We start from the raw sequence: 23,247 nt of genomic DNA, 5'->3' as shown, positions 1-23,247 counted from the left end.
TTTACAAACTTCCTTTTGTGCTATTAATTATGATTAGTTTATTTCAACACTGACACTTTAACTTCTCGTCTAGGAAGCAACTTTGAGCAGTGCAGTGCAGAAAAGTGTGGGTGTGGACAGACTGGCAGGAAACCTGCGCATATGCTCACATTGGAGGGAGAATTTCTGATGCAAAAAGCAGACCGTTAACTGAAGACTTGCAGACAAGACTTTATAGTAATTAAAGCCACTTTTTTAGAAAGACTGACAGCTAGATCCCAAAGGTCTTCCTCTTTTCCACATCAACAAGCATCAGCTACACCGAGATAGGCAGCTTTGAGACAAAGGGTAGTCATGCAGAAGAGCTTTAGTCTGTGGATTATCTCTGATCCAGCATTGTACTGAGAGAAATGTTTGCTAAGAGCAAATTTCATGCCATATCAAGGTGAATTGGACAAGACAAATACAAGAACTCCAGACCAGTTACTCTCTGAGTACACGCAATCATCTCACTGTTTTGAGGTGGGTTGAGATCTTTAAAGCAGTGTTGTTATTGTTCATGAAAACATTTTCTTAAACTAAAATAAAAGCTAGGACATAACTAAAATGGACATAACTAAAAGTAAAACAAATTTACATTTTCATGACTCCAAAACTAACTTAAATAAAAGAGAAATTACATATGCAGTATATTATAAAAATTGTAACCTTTACAACCTGCCTTCATGAGGCATGTAAATGCTAATAGGTTGTGACACTATTCAACCCTTAGAAATGGAACCCTGGTAACCATATTTAAATTATAGTAGTTAACACTAACTTTGTCAGTCCAAAAATACTAAAATAAAAACTAAATATACTGAAACTAAAAACAATAAAAAACCTAAAACTAACAGTCATCGAGATAAAATGAAAACTAAACTAAATTAAAGTCAAATTGAATATATATATATATATATATATATATATATATATATATATATATATATATATATAAAATTTTATTCCAAGCTATAATAGCCCTGCTTTAAAGAAATCAGGTTCTTGTATATTTGTCTTTTATATCCACTCACTAATTATCCTATTTCCTTAAAGTTACTTTCCACCATGCCTTCTGGAGATGTTGGCGCAGGCCAGGGTGAGGGGGTAAGGTTGCCCTGGATGTTTGTGGTCCTGATCCCCACCGTCATTACCTCCTCCTCGCTGTCTGTGCTGTCCCTGTACCATGTGTTGGCCCTGCAGGCTGAGGTGGAGGGTCTGATAGCCGAGGTTGTCCACAAGAGGGAGGAGCAGATTAGGACACTAGAGGAACCTGTGAAGAGGACAGACAAACAGACCCAAGAGCAACAACAAGAGGAGAACAAAGACGGAATTGAAGTTAGTATGTTGTTCCCAGTCTACAATATATGCAGTTATTTTTTTCTGTGGAACACATACAGTAGTGTGGTCTAGGGCATACCTAGGCATACACCGTATGCCCTCCTATCTTTCTTAGGATTTTGCGTATGCCCACCTAAAATAAGTGATGATACGAATGGCCGCCAGAACAACGAGTAGGCTTTTGACCCGGAACATCTAATAACACTATGCCACTGCACCGTTGAGTGAACTGTATTATTTTTTATATTATTATTGTTTTAAAAAGTGTACAGAGATTCTCTCTAAATGGTCACGGAGCAGCAGGAGGTGGGAGTGCAACTGATGGCACTGGCAAGACAGACAGTCCGACGAAGCTGATCCACCAATCAGAACATTTATATCAGATGAGACTGGATATTTGCTAACCAATAATATTTTCTGTTTCAGTAAACGGTGGGACATTTCCAGCATCTAATGCAGATGCACAAGCATCCCCGGAGTAACCATAATTTGTGCTGTACATTTATTTCCCTTCTAAACATAAATAATTTATATATATTTACATTTACATTTAACTTATGCAATTAAACTGTGAAAACACTGCATGTTATTGCACCCGTGCTAGTTTTTTATGCTCTCTGCAGATACAGGACAACTGTGTCCCGTAATTATATCAAATGTCCTTCATAAATTCACAGTAAGCCCACCTCTTCAGACACTACTACGCCACTGAACACATATACAGTTGCAATTGAAATTATTCAACACCCCCCTCCCTCCCCAAGACAGTAAGGATTTACAAAGGTAAGCTTTTCTGATGACCCAGAATTTTTAAACTCTACATCTGTATCAGCTGAGTGACACAAAGTCATAGTGTGAATAAATAACCTAATATTTCTAAATAGCAGGATTTTTTTAAAATCCAGCCATGTCATAATTATTCAACCCCTATTGCATGTAGCTGTTTCTTAAATATGTAAGGCTACACAAGTAATTGTTTTAAAACAAAATTAAGTCATCAATCTGCAATGGCACTTATTTAAGTTTTAAAATGTAAGTTTAGCGTTGCAAGCAAAAGTGTATTTCTATGCAAAAAATGCAATTAAAAATAAGCTGTCTCAAAAGCTAATAGAGGAGATTATTTCATTACACAAGAAAGGTCATGGCTAAAAGTACATTTCCAAGGCACTTCAATTTCCAATAGACAAAGTTGGCAGCACCATTCATACATTTTTTTAAATATGGTACAACAGCAACCTTCTTGGGGTGTGGAAGAAAGCAAAACTTCACCAAGGGAAATGTTGACTCCAGTTGACTGAATATTCAAGAAGTAATTAGGAAAGACCTGAGGAGTCCTGGAAGAAGGTTTTATAGACGTATGACACTAAACTGAAAATGAGTTTTAGACCCATGGGTCAGCAGTACGTCTGGAGTAAGATGACAAGGTGATGACAAGAACGACACCATCCCCACAGTCAAGCATGGAGGTGGGTGAGTCCTGTTATGGGGGTGTTTTGCAGCTGCAGTAAATGGCTATCCTGACTATGTGACCGACACCATGGATTCTTTCAGATATCAGACCATTTTGGCACTAAAAATTTGATGCCTTCAGTATGTAAATTGAAGCTTGTGATCACTGGACTTTCCAGCAAGACAAAAATACCAAGGATACATCCATGTTGTCCAAAATCTGGTTCAGGGATAGCTCGTGGAATGTCCTTAAATGGCCCTTTCAGTCCATCATTAAAATCCCATTGCAAACCTTTGTTGGGATTTCAAGGAAGCAGTGGCAGCAGAGAAACCAAAGAATGTCAGTGAGAGGTGTCCGAAGCCTGAGAACACTTACCTGAAACATTTATTTGCTATTATTAAGGATAAAGGATGCTCCACAAATGACTGACTTTGGGGGTTTAATATTTTTGACATGACATTTGTGGAGAGAATTAGTTATTTTTTATTTTAAAATTTGGGTAAACTGAACTCTTTGTTCTCAAAATCACTCAAATGTGTATTAAAAACTTACTTTGACTGTTTACTGAGGTTTTAGTTGATATGTTTTAATTCACATCACCAGAATGTATTGCTGGTCAGGGTGAATGTATCCGCCGGCAGTCGGGGCGCAAGGCACGCCCCCCGGAGAGGAAGGGGGCATGTACGTCATGCCGGGGGCTCCCCGGCCTGAGGCAACGCCGGGAGGAGTGTAGAGCCGAGGAGGGCGGGGCCGGGCTGGAATGACGCACGCCCGATCCCCAATCAGCCTGATGGGGCGCGCGAGGGATAAAGGCGGCCGGGGACGACAGTTCGAGAGAGAGAGAGAATTGCAGGCAGCTGTACTCTGTGTGTTTATGGTGGTGTGTTTTTGGTTAAATTGTTTATTAAATTATTAAGTTGTCAAGCCGGTTCTCGCCTCCTCCTTTCCACTGAACTCTCTTACAGTCAGCTTGGTAAATGCGTTAAAGTAGTGCATTAAACATTTTTAATTAATTGCACGTGTTAACACGTTAATTTCGACAGCTCTAGTTAAAATACTTTCTCTGATCCCAGCTTGATTTGCAGAGACATCTATAAGTAATCTATTTGTAGGTTAATTTTCCATACAACAGATAAACTCTTTGTCTCTGTGATGTTGTAAAAAGTCCTCTGTTTGTTTTGAGCAACCATCAAGCCCGACAAAACAACATTGACTCGACCAATGGTGGGAGTTTGTGGCAGGACTATCTGTTTCTTTGATCAATAGTGGATAGGGGGAGTATTCGGAAGGCTGTTTGATTTCTATTTTTATTGAATTTTTTTTGCAATTCCGCTCGTGGCGCAGAAATTTCACACTTTGTTAAGCTTGTCCAAACTGGTCTAAGCTGTTTTCTTTCAGTAGGGATGGTTCTTGGATGTGTTTAAGATGTATCACATTTAAAGTGTTTTCACAGTGTCTGCAGCAGACTCAGATGGATGATACCACACCAGACCACAATGGCATGACAAAAAGAAGACTGGGTCATGTGTTACACAAAGCAGGCAAGCACTCTTAATTCTATGATGGTATTGTCGTGATCAGTATATTCTCAAAACAAAAGAACAATACCTTCCTCGTGCAGACACTGTTTTATAGATTTTTGTTCAAGCTTTTGCTAAGACAATGTTATGGATGGGTGTTTACTGAGAGGAGCTGTGGGTTGAGTGTTCTGAGGAACAGTGTCAAACACAAACTCAGGCAGATGAAAACCACTCAATATATTTATAAAACAAAAAAAAAAAACAAAAAAAACATGCATATTGTGCAAACTGCACCATTAGACATTTACAGTACATATCATTTTCCTTTATGAGTCACTGAATGTATAAGCCATGTTATATTAGTATTAGAGCTGGCAAAGTTGTTTAATTGGAAACATCATTATCATTGCACAGCTGTTATAATTTTCATCACTTACAGACAGCTACAGAAAATTCCTTGCAGTTATGAAATCCATCTAATTGTTCAGTTACTTCATAAAAAAGAATGCAATAGTGGTACATAATGAAAACAATTAGTTTTGCTTTCTGCTTTGCCTGTGTGAAAATAAATTGCTCTGCATTTCCACAGAATTCCAACCCTGTTTGTAGTTAGGTAACAGAGGAGTTCAAATGTCCAAAATGTAGTGTTATAGCAGTGTTTAGTGTTTCATTGTCTGAGAACTGAATGCAAACCTTGATACACTATTTAAAAGTGCCTTTCTTTCTTTCTTTCTCCATTAAAGGCAGATGAAATGTGAAAGTAAAATTTTTTTATTTTTTGGCCAGAGTTTGCTTTGGAAATATGCACAGCCATCCCGTGGCATATGGGTCTAAAGCGAGGCTTAGCTCTGGAGGAAGAGCAGGGCACCATTTTAGTCAAAGAGGATGGATTCTTCTTCATCTACAGTCAGGTATATGTACAGTGCATCCGGAAAGTATTCACAGCGCTTCAGTTTTTCCACATTTTGTTATGTTACAGCCTTATTCCAAAATGGATTAAATTCATTATTTTCCTCAAAATTGTACAAACAATACCCCAGAATGACAACGTGAAAGAAGTTTGTTTGAAATCTTTGAAAATTTATTAAAAAAAATAAATAAATAAAATAAAAATCACATGTACATAAGTATTCACAGCCTTTGCCATGACACTCAAAATTGAGCTCAGGTGCATCCTGTTTCCACTGATCATCCTCGAGATGTTTCTACAACTTGATTGGAGTCCACCTGTGGTAAATTCAGTTGATTGGACATGATTTGGAAAGGCACACACCTGTCTATATAAGGTCCCACAGTTAACAGTGCATGTCAGAGCACAAACCAAGCCATGAAGTCCAAGGAATTGTCTGTAGACCTCCGAGACAGGACTGTATCGAGGCACAGATCTGGGGAAGGGTACAGAATCATTTCTGCAGCATTGAAGGTCCCAATGAGCACAGTGGCCTCCATCATCTGTAAATGGAAGAAGTTTGGAACCACCAGGACTCTTCCTAGAGCTGGCCGCCTGGCCAAACTGAGCGATCGGAAGAGAAGGGCCTTAGTCAGGGAGGTGACCAAGAACCCGATGGTCACTCTGACAGAGCTCCAGCATTTCTCTGTGGAGAGAGGAGAACCTTCCAGAAGAACAACCATCTCTGCAGCACTCCACCAATCAGGCCTGTATGGTAGCATGGCCAGACGGAAGCCACTCCTTAGTAAAAGGCACATGACAGCCCGCCTGGAGTTTGCCAAAAGGCACCTGAAGGACTCTCAGACCATGAGAAACAAAGATTGAACTCTTTGGCCTGGATGGCAAGCATCATGTCTGGAGGAAACCAGGCACCGCTCATCACCTGGCCAATACCATCCCTACAGTGAAGCATGGTGATGGCAGCATCATGCTGTGGGGATGTTTTTCAGTGGCAGGAACTGGGAGACTAGTCAGGATGGAGGGAAAGATGAATGCAGCAATGTACAGAGACATCCTTGATGAAAACCTGCTCCAGAGCGCTCTGGACCTCAGACTGGGGCGAAGGTTCATCTTCCAACAGGACAACGACCCTAAGCACACAGCCAAGATAACAAAGGAGTGGCTATGGGACAACTCTGTGAATGTCCTTGAGTGGCCCGGCCAGAGCCCAGACTTGAACACGATTGAACATCTCTGGAGAGATCTGAAAATGGCTGTGCACCGACGATCCCCATCCAACCTGATGGAGCTTGAGAGGTCCTGCAAAGAAGAATGGGAGAAACTGCCCAAAAATAGGCATGCCAAGCTTGTAGCAGCATACTCAAAAAGACTTGAGGCTGTAATTGGTGCCAAAGGTGCTTCAACAAAGTATTGAGCAAAGGCTGTGAATACTTATGTACATGTGATTATTTTTCGTTTATAATTTTTAATAAATTTGTAAAGATTTCAATCAAACTTCTTTCATGTTGTCATTATGGGGTATTGTTTGTAGAATTTTGAGGAAAATAATGGCTGTACCATAACAAAATGTGGAAAACGTGAAGCGCTGTGAATACTTTCCGGATGCACTGTATACACAGCAAACAGGTACAAATACACAGCAAATAACAGCATTATTTTATCACACATTGAGAATTTTTGACATCCCAACACAGTTCTGGGTGTTTTTTTTTTTCTCATTACTTCAAGCTCTCCTTTTCCCAGGTGTACTACACTGACTCTACGAACATGGGCCACATTGTGATTCGTTTAAAGAAGAATGTTGTAGGAAATGAGAGTCAGCATGTCATTCTGTTCCACTATATTCAGAGTATGAATTGAGTCAATCACTTCAACACCTGCTACACTGGAGGTCAGTGTAAAAAATAAAAAAAAATTCCTCTAACTTGAGCAGTGTTACAAAAGCGTTAAAATATGCAGTTGATTGAATCTTACAAGAACATTTTTTTTTTTTTTTTTTTTATTTGCATTGTGACTGTTTTTGTGTCTATTGTGAAAAAACCCAAATTCTCATTACTACAGTCAGGGGTAGATCTAGAATTTTTTTTTCTTGGGGAGGCATGCAGACTATGAGGGGTGGCAACACCAAAGCAAGCACCCATGCATAGTTCTTATGGATCAAGGTACCAAGCTTCATTGCAACAAGTACTAGTTCATTAATTGGAGTCACTATCAAATTATAAATGAAATCCAAGAATTTGCAATACAACTGCATTTCCACAGGGACCACACATACAGTAGTAACCATTTTGCTTCTGATTTGCCAACATAAAAAAAATCTCCAGAGTACCAAGACATTGTCTATTAAACACATCAACAAATTCTAAATGTTCCTTAGCTTGACATAAAACTGGCAATCTGGAATAAACTTCACATAATGCAGGCCAAATTGTTTTATTTTGTTAAGTGTACCCATGAGAGTGCATGCATACCTAATGTTATTCTGCTAATAAAATCCTGTAGGCCTATCAACTTTGTAACAGCTGGAATAAGTCATTTGAAAGGGAACAATAACACAAATTTAGTTCTAAATAAAAATAAACTCTAGGAAAACTGTACTTTGTGTGGCAGTGCTGCGAAACCCATTAATATTAATTGTTTTATGCACAATAAAATGTTCTTTTAAATCACCTATTTTGATAAACAGTCATTCTTAATGACCGATTCAAGCACTCAAATAGATATTTCACATAATATGGTAATTTCATCTCTACATCTGCTGCTATCAGTCTTGGGATTTTGTTAGTCAGTAGATGAACACAGATCAGCAATTTAATCAAGAACATGGCTGATTGATCTAGTAGTGGTTAATTTTTGCATCTAGTTTTTAGAGGTTCTGGTTTCTAATTCACCCAAATATAACTTTTTATTGTAATAAACCAAGATTGCATCTGTATGTCAGTGGATGGGTGTTACACTTTTGTTACACTAAAATGCAATAAAAGATGCAGGGAAACGAGAGTAGCAGAAACACATTTATTGACCGTTCTGTATTTAAAAAAAACAGCAAACTCCGAAGTTCAGACAGCGACAACCACAAACTCTACAGCAGCAGGAATATGCATGAGAGCATCGGTGACCAAGATGGCACAGCTCACGAACACCTGTCTCCCATCATACAACCCAGCCATGAAACACTTTTTATATAGGTTTATATAGGAAGGAAATACACTGCGTGCTGGTGCTCCCCATTAACAATCAGCTCACCTGGTTACCCCACACCTGAGAGCGATTAAGAGAGAGAGAGTTAAAGACAAAACACGCTCTACATACACACAAACAATACGGCCAAGAAGGCCATCACAATGGGGGGACATATTCACTTTTCTATTTCCCAGAAAAGAAAAATTGCTGACACTAAACGACACTGATAACAGCCAAAACAAACATTTATCATAAAATTCAAAATGAGACATTCCAGTGCTGGATTCCTCACTCAAAACATACACAGATCAGATGAAATAGAAACTCCTACTCAAGAGCTGGAGATGTTTCATCTGGATTATACACATACCGGACAAAAGGTATTTCAGAAAGTGCTGAGGACATGTCTCAACTGACGGCAATATATCGAATAATCATTCAGTGAAGACTTGGAAAAAAAAAAAAACTGAGAAATTAATCTCTTACCTCTTTTTTCTCCATGTATTTGTCCATTTTGTCATATTGTTGTTGTGGTTGAGGAAATAAGCTCAAAAAACCTAAGTCCGCAAGTACCCAAACACTGCACATGCACTGCAGCAGCAAGTACGCGATTAGCTGCTGCTGTAACCCATCACACCATTGGCTGCTTCTTTAACCTATTATGTAGTTGACCACTGATATACTTTCATGTGATTGGCTGCCTCTGTAATCAATCACACGATCAGTCTGTGTGATCATTTGTGCATCTGGTGAGAGTTGAGTCAGTTCGACATGAATAAACCCTTACACTATGTCAAAATCTTACATTTATATTTTATAAATTTGTGTACTTATACTGGGGTGGCAGATGGGGTAGCAATGCCTTTTCTTAGGCCACCATTTGACACCCCGCTAGATCCGCCCCGACTTCAGTGCATCTGGACAATTTATTTGTTTATTTATTTTGTAATTTCTAATATTCTCCATGATGATCCTCAGATTCTTTACTGTAAAGAAAACACTGTAATACAATGGGTTTTTTTTTCATTTAAATAAGTATAAATTAAAAGGCAGTACAGCATATACTACCATGATGTAATAATCCTTTACAATTTAAATTATGAATTAGCCCTAAATGTATGACAAATATTAGAGAAATTTTCCTAATTTGATAAGCAGTGCACGCCATGAACCATGAAAATTTCAAACAGAAAGTTCAATGCATATATGGATAAATGTACAGTAAACGGTAATACATTTATATTTACATTGTAAGTATGTTCTGGTTACTTAGTGTGTGAATTGCAGGCATAGTGAAGCTGGACTCTGGAGACAGACTGGAGCTTCTGATACCTTGTACACTTGCAAATATCTCTCTGGATGGGGATTCCACCTACTTAGGAGCAATAAAACTGGCTTGACTTTGGGACAGACGTTTGATTATCTTGGAACTGCAGTCTGGACATCTTATTACTGCAGAGAGTGGCAGTGTTATTGTCATACCTGTGCATTGTATCCTGGAAGATGAACTCTCCAACCCCAGTGTTTTTTTTTTTTTTTTTTTTTTTGTCTGACTTGCACCAGTGATGTGAATGGATGTGTGACATCTCAACCTCTCCACCACCACCTCTGAAATTACTTTCCTTTCAAGCTGACAACACAAATCCTTGTTACTTTGGCTCCATTATGTAATGCCCACTTTTTTATGATTCAATTAATTCCCTATGAATGAAATAGAGTCCCTCACTGAATATCCTGTTTGACTTGGAAATATGTCACATTACAAAATTAAAATGGGTTGCAAACAGCATTTCATGTTCACTTGGATATTTTTAGTCTTCTTTGTAAACATGCAACCACACACACACATCTTGGTTATATTTTTCAGTACTGTCAAGACAGACAGTTCTTCTTCATTTCTAACACACAAATAAAACAAACATTTTATGATTCTGAACATCTGTTATAGATTTACCCATGTGTGCATTTTGGTAATTATAAGGAAACTGTAATGCAAACCCTGATAGCACATGTACATAATCCAGACATCTATGTGATGTGTGTGTTTACATTTGGAAGATGTATTTTTTAGGTTGTTTGCTCATCTGCAATATACGCCTATAGGATGTTTACCTCTCGGATGTCAAAAAGGCATTCAGAAGATGCCTTTGAGATGTTTATGATTTAGATTGTTTGTAAATCAGACCTTTTTAAGATGTTTATCAGATGTTTAGATTGTGATAGATCACAATTAGATTGTGATGATATACATATTGAACACTCTTAAACAGACTTCTCAAGATGTACATGTGTTATCTGGGAACAAAGCACTTTGATTTTCAAAACAAAAAACAAAAACAACAACAACAAATGTTTCCTTTCACATGTTTACAATTTCAACTGAAGATGCAGCTTCTAAGATTCTACCCGCAGATGGCAACAAAATCACACTGTGGAGCTATGTGGAAGCCATGGTGGGAGACTGGATAATTGACAGAGACTGGCATTGGACAACACTAGCTTTGTGTTGTATACTTCACACAGGCAGTTTTTTTTTTTTTAATGATGGAGGCAGTATGTTCCCCAATATATGAATTTTCTTTACACCTTATAAGGAAACAACCGTTATCACTAGCTGTGAGCAGATGATAGCCTGTGCCTGAAAATGATAATGGAATTTACATCAGAATGCAATGTAATTTCTCTTAACAACAGCTTATCTGTTAGAAACAGAAACCAATAATAGAAAAATAGAGCTTTGCTTTGCTTTATGGCTTCATGGCACCAGTAGTGATAACATGACTTGCCACTAGAGGACACTTGTTTCCCAGATAAATGGTTTATCCATCCATCCATTGGTAGCAATACTAACTTTTATTTTTAGTTTAATCTGAACTGCCACTGAGGAAAAATAAAGTGCAAAATAGTTACTCTGTGTCTGAAAAATTACAAATAAAGTTTCATCAGTTGAATCTGAGTAAAATGTCTTTCACCCTTAAACCCTCAAAGCCAATGCTTGTTAAGCCATTTCCAAGACAGGATCTTTTCTTTGATTTAGATCATTCAGCACTGTTAAAATCTTAGATAGTCTTCTTAGAAAGGAGCAGTGCTTGAAGTGGGGCAGCAATACATAGTACCTGTACTTCTCTAATTTTGTCAACAGCATACCGGCAGTTTTTCCCGACAGAGTCTCCCGGTATGATGCGATTAGGCCAGCCAATCACTTTTATCTGACCTTCCAACTGATTTTGATAAATTTGCGGTAAACATCCGAGCCCTCTCTGCGCAAAACTCAGTGGTGAGTTTAACCACATTCGACACGTGCAACAGCATCAGTGGCTGTCAAGCGATCTGTGGCCAGTTCCGGAGGAGCGCGCATGTTTATTAAGCTTGTCTGGCCATAGTTCAGTTACACTCTTCTCCAAAACATGAACCAGCAACTTTTAGGTGAGCGCATTTTATCGAGTCTTATTCTATCAAATTTATTTATGCAAACTGTTTAAATTGTCTCTTATGTGGGTTGATGTTTTCATAGTAAAGTTAATTAAAACCTATTTGTTATTTGAGGGTGTGAGGTCATGTTTGTTCTTCATTTACAGCCAGACCTTAAAATTAACAGCAAGACCTTAAACATTGTAATTAAATACCTTTATTTATTTTGTTTATTATTATTTTTATGTAATTACATACTATTTTAATGTAAATAAATGCATATTATCAATAGTTTTGTTTTTCATGTTAACATGCATGTTACAATAAATGTGTTGGGTAAGATAAATACTCAAACCAGCCCGTCTGGCACCAACAATGCCATGATTCAAATCACTGAGATCACATTTTTCCCCATTCTGATGGCTGATGTGATCATAACTGAAGCTCCTGACCCGTATCTGCATAATTTTATGCACTGCAGTGCACTGCTGCCACACGATTGGCTGATTAGATAATCGCATGGACGCTTGTTGGTACCAGACGGGCTGGTTTGAGTATTTCTGTAACTGCTGATCTCCTGGGATTTTCATGCACAACAGTCTCTAGAACTTACTCCGAATGGTGCCAAAAACAAAAAAACATCCAGTTCTGTGGACGGAAATGCCTTGTTGTTGAGAGGGGTCAACAGAGAATGGCCAGACTGGCTTGAACTGTCAAAGTCTACGGTTACTCAGATAAATACTCTGTACAATTGTGGTGAGAAGAATATCATCTCAGATGCGGGTTGGCGCTGTTTTGTTGGTATGAGGGGAACCTACACAATATTAGGCAGGTGATGCTATTATGTTATTTGATGTTATTATTTTTAAAGAAATTCTCACTTTGCTACATTTTTCACAAATGCCTAAAACTTTTGCACAATACTATATAATATATATATATATATATATATATATATATATATATATATATATATATATATATATATATATATATATAGATTTAGCTTTTTTGAAAGGAAATTGGTACTTTAATTCACCAAAGTGACATTCAATTGATCACAAAGTATAGTCAGGACATTACTGATGTAAAAAACAGCACCATTTGAAAAAAGTCATTTTAGATCAAATCTAGACAGGCCCCATTTCCAGCAGCCATCACTCCAACAACTTATCCTTGAGTAATCATGCTAAATTGCTAATTTGGTACTAGAAAATCACTTGCCATTATATCAAACACTGCTGAAAGCTATTTGGTTCATTAAGTGAAGCTTAACCTTGTCTTTGTGTTTGTTTTTTAGTTGCCACAGTATGCAATAGACTGGCATGTCTTAAGGTCAATATTAGGTCAAAAATGGCAAAAAAGAAACAGCTTTCTCTAGAAACTCGTCAGTCAATCATTGTTTTGAGGAATGAAGACAATACAATGCTTGAAACTGAATACAAAACGAAGATTTCATACAAAGATGTACACTACAGTCTTCAAAGACAAAAGACAAGTGGCTCTATTAAAATATATATATATATATATATATATATATATATATATATATATATATATATATATATATATATATATATTATACAGGTATAACACTTATATTTCTGCTTTCACTTCAACAATAAATTCAAAAGATACCATAATTAGGCTGGAAGTCCAAAGCATTCATGAATTTCAACCCTTTAAGATTAGCAAATGAAGTTTGGATGTCATTTTGAGTACTGCACCTAAACAAAACAGGGTAGGGGCAGGGATTAAATTGGGCTGGTACGGTCTGGAATGGCGTTCCAGCACCTTTGATTCCAAAAAGAACCAAAAAAAAAATAAAATGCTTGTTTGTCAATCCATCCCATTTATTGTATTTTCCGATGCAGTTTATTTTTGATCCCCATGACACATTCCATCTCAATTTAACAAGTGTACTTGGTCAAAATTTTTCAAGCTCATTATGCTTCGCTCTAGTCAGTTGCAGGCACTGGTAGACAGCGGTTAAGGCTCTGGGTTACTGATCAGAAGGTCAGGGGTTCAAGCCCAGCACTGCCAAGATGCCACTGTTGGGCCCTTGAGCTCCAGGGGCACCGTATCATGGCTGACCCTGCACTCTGACCCCAGCATAGCTGGGATATGTGAAAAAAAAGAATTTCACTGTATATGTGCAAATGTATAATGTGTGATAAATAAATAAATAACACACAAAAAAAAACAATTTATAAAAAAAAAATTAGAGGCAGAATATGAGAGTGGCACCTCCAGGTCAGCTGACAAACTTTCTTGAGGAGTTGGATGTCCTGCTGTCCTCCTTAACAGAGGATGGTAGGCCACTTGTGGTTCTTGGTGATTTCAACATACACCAAAACAAGCCCCAGGCCACTGAATTGAGTACTCTCCTGGCCTCATCTGACTTGGAAAAACTACACACCACAGCAACTCACAGGTTGGGCAACCAGCTGGACCTCATCTTTACACGTAACTGTACCAACTTGTTACTCCTTTACACTACTTTCACTACTTTGTTCAATTCAACATGACACTCCCATCTACGTTAAAACGGACTCCACCATTGGTTTCCTTTCGCCGTAACCTCCGTTCCCTCTCACCCTCTCGCCTTTCCACTGCTGTCTCTACACTTCTTCCTACACAAAATGTATTTACCATGCTTAATGTAAACACTGCCACAGACACACTAAGCTCTACTTTAACAACCTGTCTAGACAACATCTGTCCTATCTCCTCTAGGCCAGCACGTGCTACACCACCCAGCCCCTGGCTGTCTGACGTCCTACATGAAAATAGGACTGATCTCAGGGCAGCTGAGAGGAGATGGTGGAAATCTAAAGATCCAGCAGATCTAGGTAAATATCAGTCCCTGCTTGCAACTTTTTAAGATAATGTTAAATCTGCAAAAACCTCCTATTACCAGAACAAGATCAACAGCACCACAGACACTCGCAGCTTGTTTAGAACATTCAACACACTTCTCTGCCCTCCCCCTCCACCGCCTGACACATCACTGACAGCAGATGTCTTCGCCACATTTTTTACTAATAAGGTTGCAGCCATCAGCAATACATTCTCAGCACCACACCTTGTCAAACACCTGTCTTCTGTATGCAACTCTTCTGTCTCCATGTTCTCTCCTCTGACTGACACTGAGGTCTCTAAACTCCTCCTCTCCAACCACCCCACCACCTGTTCCCTTGACCCCATTCCTTCTCACCTTCTCCAGGCCATTTCTCCGTCCATCCTACCTGCACTCACACACATAATTAACACATTACTACTTACAGGCACTTTTCCCACTACATTTAAGCAGGCTCGAGTAACCCCGCTGCTGAAGAAACCCGCACTTAATCCCACACAAATAGAACACTACAGACCAGTCTCTCTCATCCCATTCATGGCAAAAACACTTTAAAGGGCAGTTTCCAATCAAATCTCTGCCTATCTTTCACAGAACAATCTGCTGGATGACAATCAGTCAGGCTTTAAAAGTGGACACTCCACCGAGACCGCCCTGCTGTCTGTCACCAAGTCCCTGAGGCGGGCGAAAGCTGAATCAAGATCATCAGTCCTGATTCTGCTGGACCTTTCTGCAGCCTTTGACACAGTCAACCATCAGATCTTACTCTCTACCCTCTCCTCGCTGGGCATCACAGGAACTGTGCTTGACTGGTTTAATTCCTATCTCTCAGGTAGGTCCTTCAAGGTAGCCTGGAGAGGTGAGGTATCCAAGCCACATCAGCTACTTACTGGGGTACCTCAGGTATCAGTGCTTGGGCCACTTCTCTTCTCTATATACACAACATCACTGGGACCCATCATTCAGGCACATGGTTTCTCTTACCACTGTTACACTGATGACACACAACTCTACTTGTCTTTCCAGCCCAATGACACCACAGTGACTGTTCTAATTTCTGCCTGCCTGGCGGACATCTCGGCCTGGATGAAGGAGCACCACCTGCAACTCACCCCAGCCAAGACTGAACTCCTTGTCTTTCCAGCCAACCCTGATGTTGAACACATCATCACTGCGCAGCTGGGTGCAACTACAGTAACGCCTTCCAAATCGGTCAGAAATCTAGGGGTAACCATCGACAACAGACTAAATTTCACAGACCACATCTCAAAGACCACAAGATCATGTAGATTTACACTCTATAATATCAGGAAGATAAGACCCTTCCTCTCTGAACATGCCACACAACTGCTTGTCCAGTCACTTGTCATAACTAGACTGGACTACTGTAATGCTCTCATTGCAGGCCTCCCTGCATGTGCAACTAGACCCCTCCAAATGATCCAGAATGCAGCAGCACATCTGGTCTTTAATGAACCAAAGAGAGCACGTTACACCACTCCTTGTCTCTCTCCACTGGCTACCGGTTGATACACGTATCAAATTCAAGGCTCTGATGCTGGCATACAGAACAGTTACTGGGTCTGCTCCAGCATACCTAAAATCATTTATGCAGAGCTACGCGCCCACTAGAAGTCTGCGGTCGGCTAAGGAACATCACCTCGTTGTACCAACACAAAGAGGCACCAAAACACTTTCCCGGACTTTCAGCTTCATCATACCACGTTGGTGGAATGACCTTCCCAACTCCATCCGTGAAGCTGACTCACTCGCTGTCTTCAAAAAACGACTAAAAACGCATCTTTTCCATGAGGACTTAACCAGTCATTAAAAAAAAAAAAAAAAAAAAAATCTGTTTTATCTGTTTTGAATACTATTATGATGCTAGTGATACTTTGTAATACAGCACTTTTCATACCACCGTCTCCTAAGATGATTCGCTTATGTTTTCCTCTCTTGTAAGTCGCTTTGGATAAAAGCGTCTGCCAAATGAATAAATGTAAATGTAAATGTAAATGTGTACTCCATTTTTGTTGATTCAGCATTTATTTTTATTTTGTGTTTTTGTTTCATTTGGAATTTTTTTCTAGCAAATATAAAGTGGCATTCACTATAGTGAAAATGCTTCTTTGCGAGACAGTGAAGAATTTTAAACTCTTATAATTTAATACAAATGTTTTCATCACCAATTACATTATCTGAATAACAATTTGAGTAAAAGGTAGTCCTGCAGAAGGTGTTTATTTCCCCCGTCAAGAACAATGTGCTTGTCACAGTGTGAGTTTTTGACGGTTAGATTACCGTCTGAAAAATCGCGGTTAACCGGTTTTACAATTACATGCACATTTTCTTATTATGCAACAGCACTGATGCAAAAACTGCATATCATATAACAATTGTCTAAAGGTCTAAGTGGACGTATTTCTGGGGGATATGTGGACACTAAGGGAAGCCCTATAACAAGAAAACTGATAAATGCACACACACACACACGAAGAAAAAAAATAGGACGTAATAAGCGACGCTCCAATCTAGGGCACAACACCGCTTATGCGCATCCCAGTGATGTGCTTAAGTATAAACAGAGTGCTTCAAAAGTGCGTAGGCTAAATGTAAGATTATTGTGGGTGCGCAACATGTAATTCATGGCATTAAACAGTTTTTTCTTCTGCATCAGTTTATTAAAGCAATCCATTGTTCTGTCAGACACCCCAACACAAAGAATCGGCAACAGACTCTAAATACTGTCCACAGCACCTTACAAGTAAACCTCTGGACTATGAATAATAATGGGAACATTGCTTACAGCAGGCAATTTAAAGTTTGATCATGACTAAAATTTACATTTATTGTTGAATGCGGTGAATTTGTACAGAGGTAATGCTTTTAATAATGAGGATGATTTAAGACACATGTTTTCAAAGTTTACTTGCTGATGGTAACTACATGCAATGCCCTTCATTTTCTCATATGTACATTTCTGCTAAACCTATTTTCATCCTCTGGCTCAAACGCTCTGATTTAGGTCCTATCTCTTTAAAGCCCCCCTTTCCGAAAAGCCCAGTCTGCTCTGATTGGTCAGTTGGCCTAATCTGTTGTGATTGGTCAACTGTGTAGAGCATGTGTCAGAAATGTAACACCCCTTACAGTGGTGGGCCGTGCATTTAAATGTCTAGGCCTTGAGTGTGATTCACGCCATTAAGAAAACACAGTTTCACAATGAATAAGACACCCTATGCCTTTGGGCATCATGCATTATGTCGCAGCTGACTAGTAATACCAATTGACATTTTAAAAACACGTCCACGCATGAAACCAGAACTTGAAACGACACTTGATTCTCAAGCAAGCCTAATTTTAACTGCAGCATGACTGAACAGACATTCAAAAATCATAATTTTTCATATGAATCTACCAAGGAGGACTATAATACCTGGAAAAACCTATCTAATAATATTTGCGATTTAAATGTTGCTTGCAATAATTTTTGTTTCGTCAGGGTACACAGTTATGCTGCGTTCCATTCAAGTTGGATGTGGGATATTCCTACTTGATATCTCCGACCATAAATGCATTCCATTCCCCGATATTCAGAACTGCAACACTCCCATTAGCTTAGCAGAGGTTTGACTCTCATTAGAGATGTCTCCTAGCAACCCAACTGATAAACAATGCTGCAGCGCTAGCATTTGTGCTTCAAGTGTACGATTATCAAAAGAGTTTATAATGTTTTATACACCTGTTTCTGCAGGCGTTTGTTAAACAAGCTTTAATATCACGTAATGTGGAAACGAACTCATTTATTGATATTACTTAATAAAGTGAATGTTTATCACTTACTTTGTATATCTCCCTGAGTGTGGACATGTTTGTGTGACATCATGCCCCTGCATCTCGGCGAAATTGGAGTTGAGAATTTCTGCACAAGCTTACAAGTTGTAATTCTGACTTCAAGATGCAGGATCTCACGCTTTTCGCTCTTGAATTATGTACATCACTTAAAGTGTGATTGCGTCACTCAAGCTAGAAGGCCTCGACTGGGACATATCCTAAAGATCACATCCACCAAGGGTGGGCTGTCGCATTGTTAAGTACAAAACTATGCGATGTACACAACTGCTGTGTGTATGTTGGTACACATGCCACATATCTTTGGAAAGCTAAGATTCTTGTGATTCTATTGATGTAAACCACTTCAAGATACAATCACAACAGCAGGTACAATCAACGTCTTTGTCAGGCCACCAACATACAAACAAACAATAACAAAATTGAGGCAACTCACATATGAAGCCTCATAATAGTCCACTGATCCATAACATCCTGACAAAAATGGTCTTATTACATTGGCAAAGGTCCAAACGATCCATTCAAGTAAAATATTTAGTCCAAAACATATTATTACATCAATAAATACCCATGGACTCTTGTTGCATCATTTCAAAGTATCCGGCAGATGTGCCTAATCTTTCACGTATTCTCCATCATAACTTCAGTTCACATGTAAAAATTTCTGATATCTTGGTATCAAAATGGCTGCAACACTCTGACCTTTCGATTGACACCACATTTGACCCAATAGGAGCTTCCCTGTCCTGTCTATAGCCTTCAATAGCCAACAAGATTCCGCATCGAAAGGAAGTGCCTGCCCCTTTTCCTTGGTGTAAAGATTGAGCCAATTGCAACCGATTGTGTGGATGACTGGCACGTCGTATAGCCAATGAAATTCTGAAAACAATGATATGCCGCTTTAGTAGGAAGTTTTAAAGCTACAACTAAGAAGTCCATGCGTAAAGCTGGATAACCATTGCCAAGTGTTTTGTGCGTCCATGCGCAAAAGGTGAAAAGTGTAGTTTTGTGACTGTTGACGCTTCTGGAAAGTGAATTATGGCGAAACAGACGAGGAAAACAAAATATTCGCTCCAAGATGTGCTGGAAGAATGTACTCGCCATGAAAGCGACGAGTCTGGGGATGAAGTTTCAGAAGTAAATAGTGATGAATCATATATTGACTATTGATATTAAATTGGCAGAGGCAATTTATCTGGAGGGAGGAGACATTACTGTCGACAAGAAAGTATTTTCTTATATTATATAACATATATTACTGTATATTCCACATAAATAAGCTTTAGTTTGAATTGTGAATACACATTTTGTAAATTACTTTTTGTCGTGTGTTTCCCCAGTGAGTCTGCTGAACTGTTTGTGGGAGGTGTTTGTATTTGTTTGTGCGTGTGTGAAGTTTTATTACCTCTTTGTTTCACTGTTTGTTTCAGATTCATATAGCTCTATTGGCATGGTATAAAGATTTTTTACATTGCCAAAGCATACATTATTTAGAGCAAATATACATACATGCATACATATTTACACACATGAAAAGAAAAATATTATATATAAGTTGAATATAAGTTGTGTTTGTTTGTGTGTGTCTTGAGGTGTTACTGCTGACCTGTGGTGGAGGTGTGTGTGTGACTCTTTGTTTCATTGTGTGAACTGCTGAGATGTGAGCCAGCAAGCTGTAAAAAGGGTCAAAGGTGCAGATCAGCACTGGGCATTGAAGGACATCCCAGTTCCACCAGCGGTAAAGGAGTACAACCAGTATGTGCTATATATTCAATTATGTTTTATGCTCTTTGAAATGTAATAATATATGTGGTTGATATATTTATGTTTTGGTATATTTTTCTCAATGTTGTTTTCTTTCTGTCCATCCAGGTGCATGGGTGGAGCAGACCTTTCTGACGCCCTGATAGGTTACTATAAAGTCATCCACAAGACCCAGAAGTGGTACAAGACGTTCTTTTATCATTTCATGGACATGGCAATTGCGAACTCCTTCCTCCTCCACAAAGACATTGCAAAAGGTAAAGGAGAGTTACCTATGCACCAGAAGGCATTCAAAGAGACCCTTGCTGAGGAGCTGGCAGAGTTAGGGTCTCACTCCACAGCCAGAGCTGTATCTCCTGCTCCACACAGAGCACATCACAGGTCAGTGCATATCAGTGGACTCAGCACCACTGGTCGACTGAAGTGCATGCAGTGCCATGCAAAGACACAAGTGAAGTGCTCCTCCTGTGATGTGCCTTTGTGCTTTGTCCCCAAACGTGACTGCTACAATGACTGGCATGTTGCCAAAAACCTGTAAAAGGTATAATTATAAATATGTATAAATATGTAAATATGTTGTGTAAAAAAGTATGTAAATAGTTAGGTGTGTATTTCTTATATAAACTCCACCATAGCACTTGTTTTGACTCTTTTATATGCACAATGTTTAGATTCAAGAAAGGAAAAAAGCACTCTAATGTGTTTATGCTTCAGTTACTCTGTGTCAGCAATACTAATAGTGGATCTGGGATATAATAGTTCTAAGTGTTACCTTTCATTAGAGTGCAAAATTATGACTGTACGTTAAAGCGTTCCAAAGTAGTAGCCTTTTTGTCCTAGGTTCACAAGTTCAGTTGCCCATATAATTGTAAAAAGGGATAATTTTCGATCCGTTCCGGAGTGGAACTTCAGTAAATTGCCCTTGAAGGTCTCTGCGTTGTTCTGTCTTTTCTGAGCGCTGAAGTAAAGCAATTATTGTTAATTCACATATTTGATTCCGTTATTCACTTTATCTGACTCCAATTTTAAGTTGACCTCTAATTTATATTTAAGCTCTAATTAGTTTCTGATCATTCTTTTAATTTAACATTTTTAGGTTATTGATTACTCTAAATCCTCTTCTATTCATTGTCCTTTCAATCTTTGGAGACTTATGCCAGCCGTTATTAAATTACATAAACCTCCCGAAAATGGATAGCCAGTTCCGTTCTTAGTCAGCGGTTGTAGGGTTAACTAATATCGTCTGGTTGTCTTGTCTCATAACCAGACAATATTGCCGCTTAGTCACGTACATACAACTTGCTAAGACGGGCGGTGAGCAGTGACTGAGAGTCTTTAAATGGCTTTCTCCTACCCGGTTATCCTAGGATGTTATCTTACCTGGTTGTCCAGTGTTTTCTCCTATATTAAAGCTCCAGTATGGTCTACACTGGTCTAATGAAATTTAAATCCTACCCGGTTTGTCCTAGGTGGTTGTCCTACCTGGTTATCCTGAGTGGTTTAAATTCAAAATGAGAGTCTTTAAATGGCTTCCTCCTATATTAAAGCTCCAGTAATGATTTCGGAGGAATTCAGAATAAATCAAATAATAACTATTTATTTGTCAGGTAGGATATAAAACATTGTTGCAGAAATTCAAATCAAAGCCAATTTCACATGATCAGAATAAACAAACATTTCTAAAAATAAAAGACAAGTCAAAGAAACATACCTGACAAAACTACATGCAGCGGTACAGCATGTGAGATCTGCTTACAGATTCCCTGAGCTTCCTGCCAACTTTCCTTAAATATCTAGACAGAATAAACATTGTGTACCAAATGGTATTATCCTTTGAACAATGAGAATTTGGGGGTGAATGGGTTCTTGACTTCCTGGGGTTTAACCTTGTTAACATACAGGAGATCATTTCAATTGTAGGTCAAGGAGGGGGATAGACCTCCAGAATTATGCAGTATTTGGCAAAGACCTTATAACTTTGTTACCATTAGTTTTATCAACATGGGAAAGAGACCATTATACCAGTCACACATAGACCTCTTAAATGATATCAAACACATACAGTTGCATTCTTTGTTTTCATGGTATTTGTTATATTTTTACATATAAATCTTGTGTCTTTGTGTTGGTCCAGAGCTGTTGAAAGGGGGTGGGGGGGGGGGGGGGGTTGCAGCAAGGTGATTTGCAATTTATCACACGTGGTGATATTCAGGTGTAGATTTCAGCTTTTGTGAGAGAGTTCTATGACGTTGATTCTCACAGAGTTTTTTGACTTTTACCGGAAATGGCGTCTTTTGGTTGTAGACATCCTGGTGCCAGCCTTACATAATCTTTAAGCTATTAAGGTTAAACTTATTTGGCTTGCTGTCCACGGAGGAGGGGCTCGATGAAGCAGCTTCAACTCGAGCTCTGAAGTATCCCCTCCCCGGACTATTAATAGATGATTAAATGGGGCAAGATGCCTAGGGTAAAGGTGGAGTTGGGGAGGTGGAGGGATGCTGGAAACAGCTGAGACTGAAGAGATGTAAACAGCTGCTTATATACTCTGGCAGTTAAATGAAAGATTAGATGGACTTGCTCTTCCCAAACTTACGTTTAGGAACTTCATTTCACAAGTTAATTTGCCCATATAATCTTTAAGCTATTAAGGTTAAACTTATTTGGCTTGCTGTCCACGGAGGAGGGGCTCGATGAAGCAGCTTCAACTCGAGCTCTGAAGTATCCCCTCCCCGGACTATTAATAGATGATTAAATGGGGCAAGATGCCTAGGGTAAAGGTGGAGTTGGGGAGGTGGAGGGATGCTGGAAACAGCTGAGACTGAAGAGATGTAAACAGCTGCTTATATACTCTGGCAGTTAAATGAAAGATTAGATGGACTTGCTCTTCCCAAACTTACGTTTAGGAACTTCATTTCACAAGTTAATTTGCCCATATAATCTT

General features: G+C 38.9%; 1 protein-coding gene across 1 annotated transcript; it reads left to right on the top strand.

The window, feature by feature from the left end:
- Positions 1-264: 264 nt before the first annotated feature.
- On the top strand, positions 265-10,093 carry tnfsf13b (TNF superfamily member 13b). Its single transcript, XM_051711267.1, is given in 8 exon segments — positions 265-501; positions 1,075-1,356; positions 4,263-4,350; positions 4,919-4,934; positions 5,073-5,094; positions 5,097-5,240; positions 6,968-7,130; positions 9,710-10,093. Coding segments are annotated over 8 exon segments (918 nt in total). The 5' UTR covers positions 265-411; the 3' UTR covers positions 9,823-10,093.
- The last annotated feature ends 13,154 nt before the right edge of the window (positions 10,094-23,247 follow it).

The sequence above is a fragment of the Myxocyprinus asiaticus genome, chromosome 11, assembly GCF_019703515.2.
Source record: "Myxocyprinus asiaticus isolate MX2 ecotype Aquarium Trade chromosome 11, UBuf_Myxa_2, whole genome shotgun sequence".
Lineage (NCBI taxonomy): Eukaryota > Metazoa > Chordata > Actinopteri > Cypriniformes > Catostomidae > Myxocyprinus > Myxocyprinus asiaticus.
This window is presented reverse-complemented; position numbering and strand designations above follow the sequence as displayed.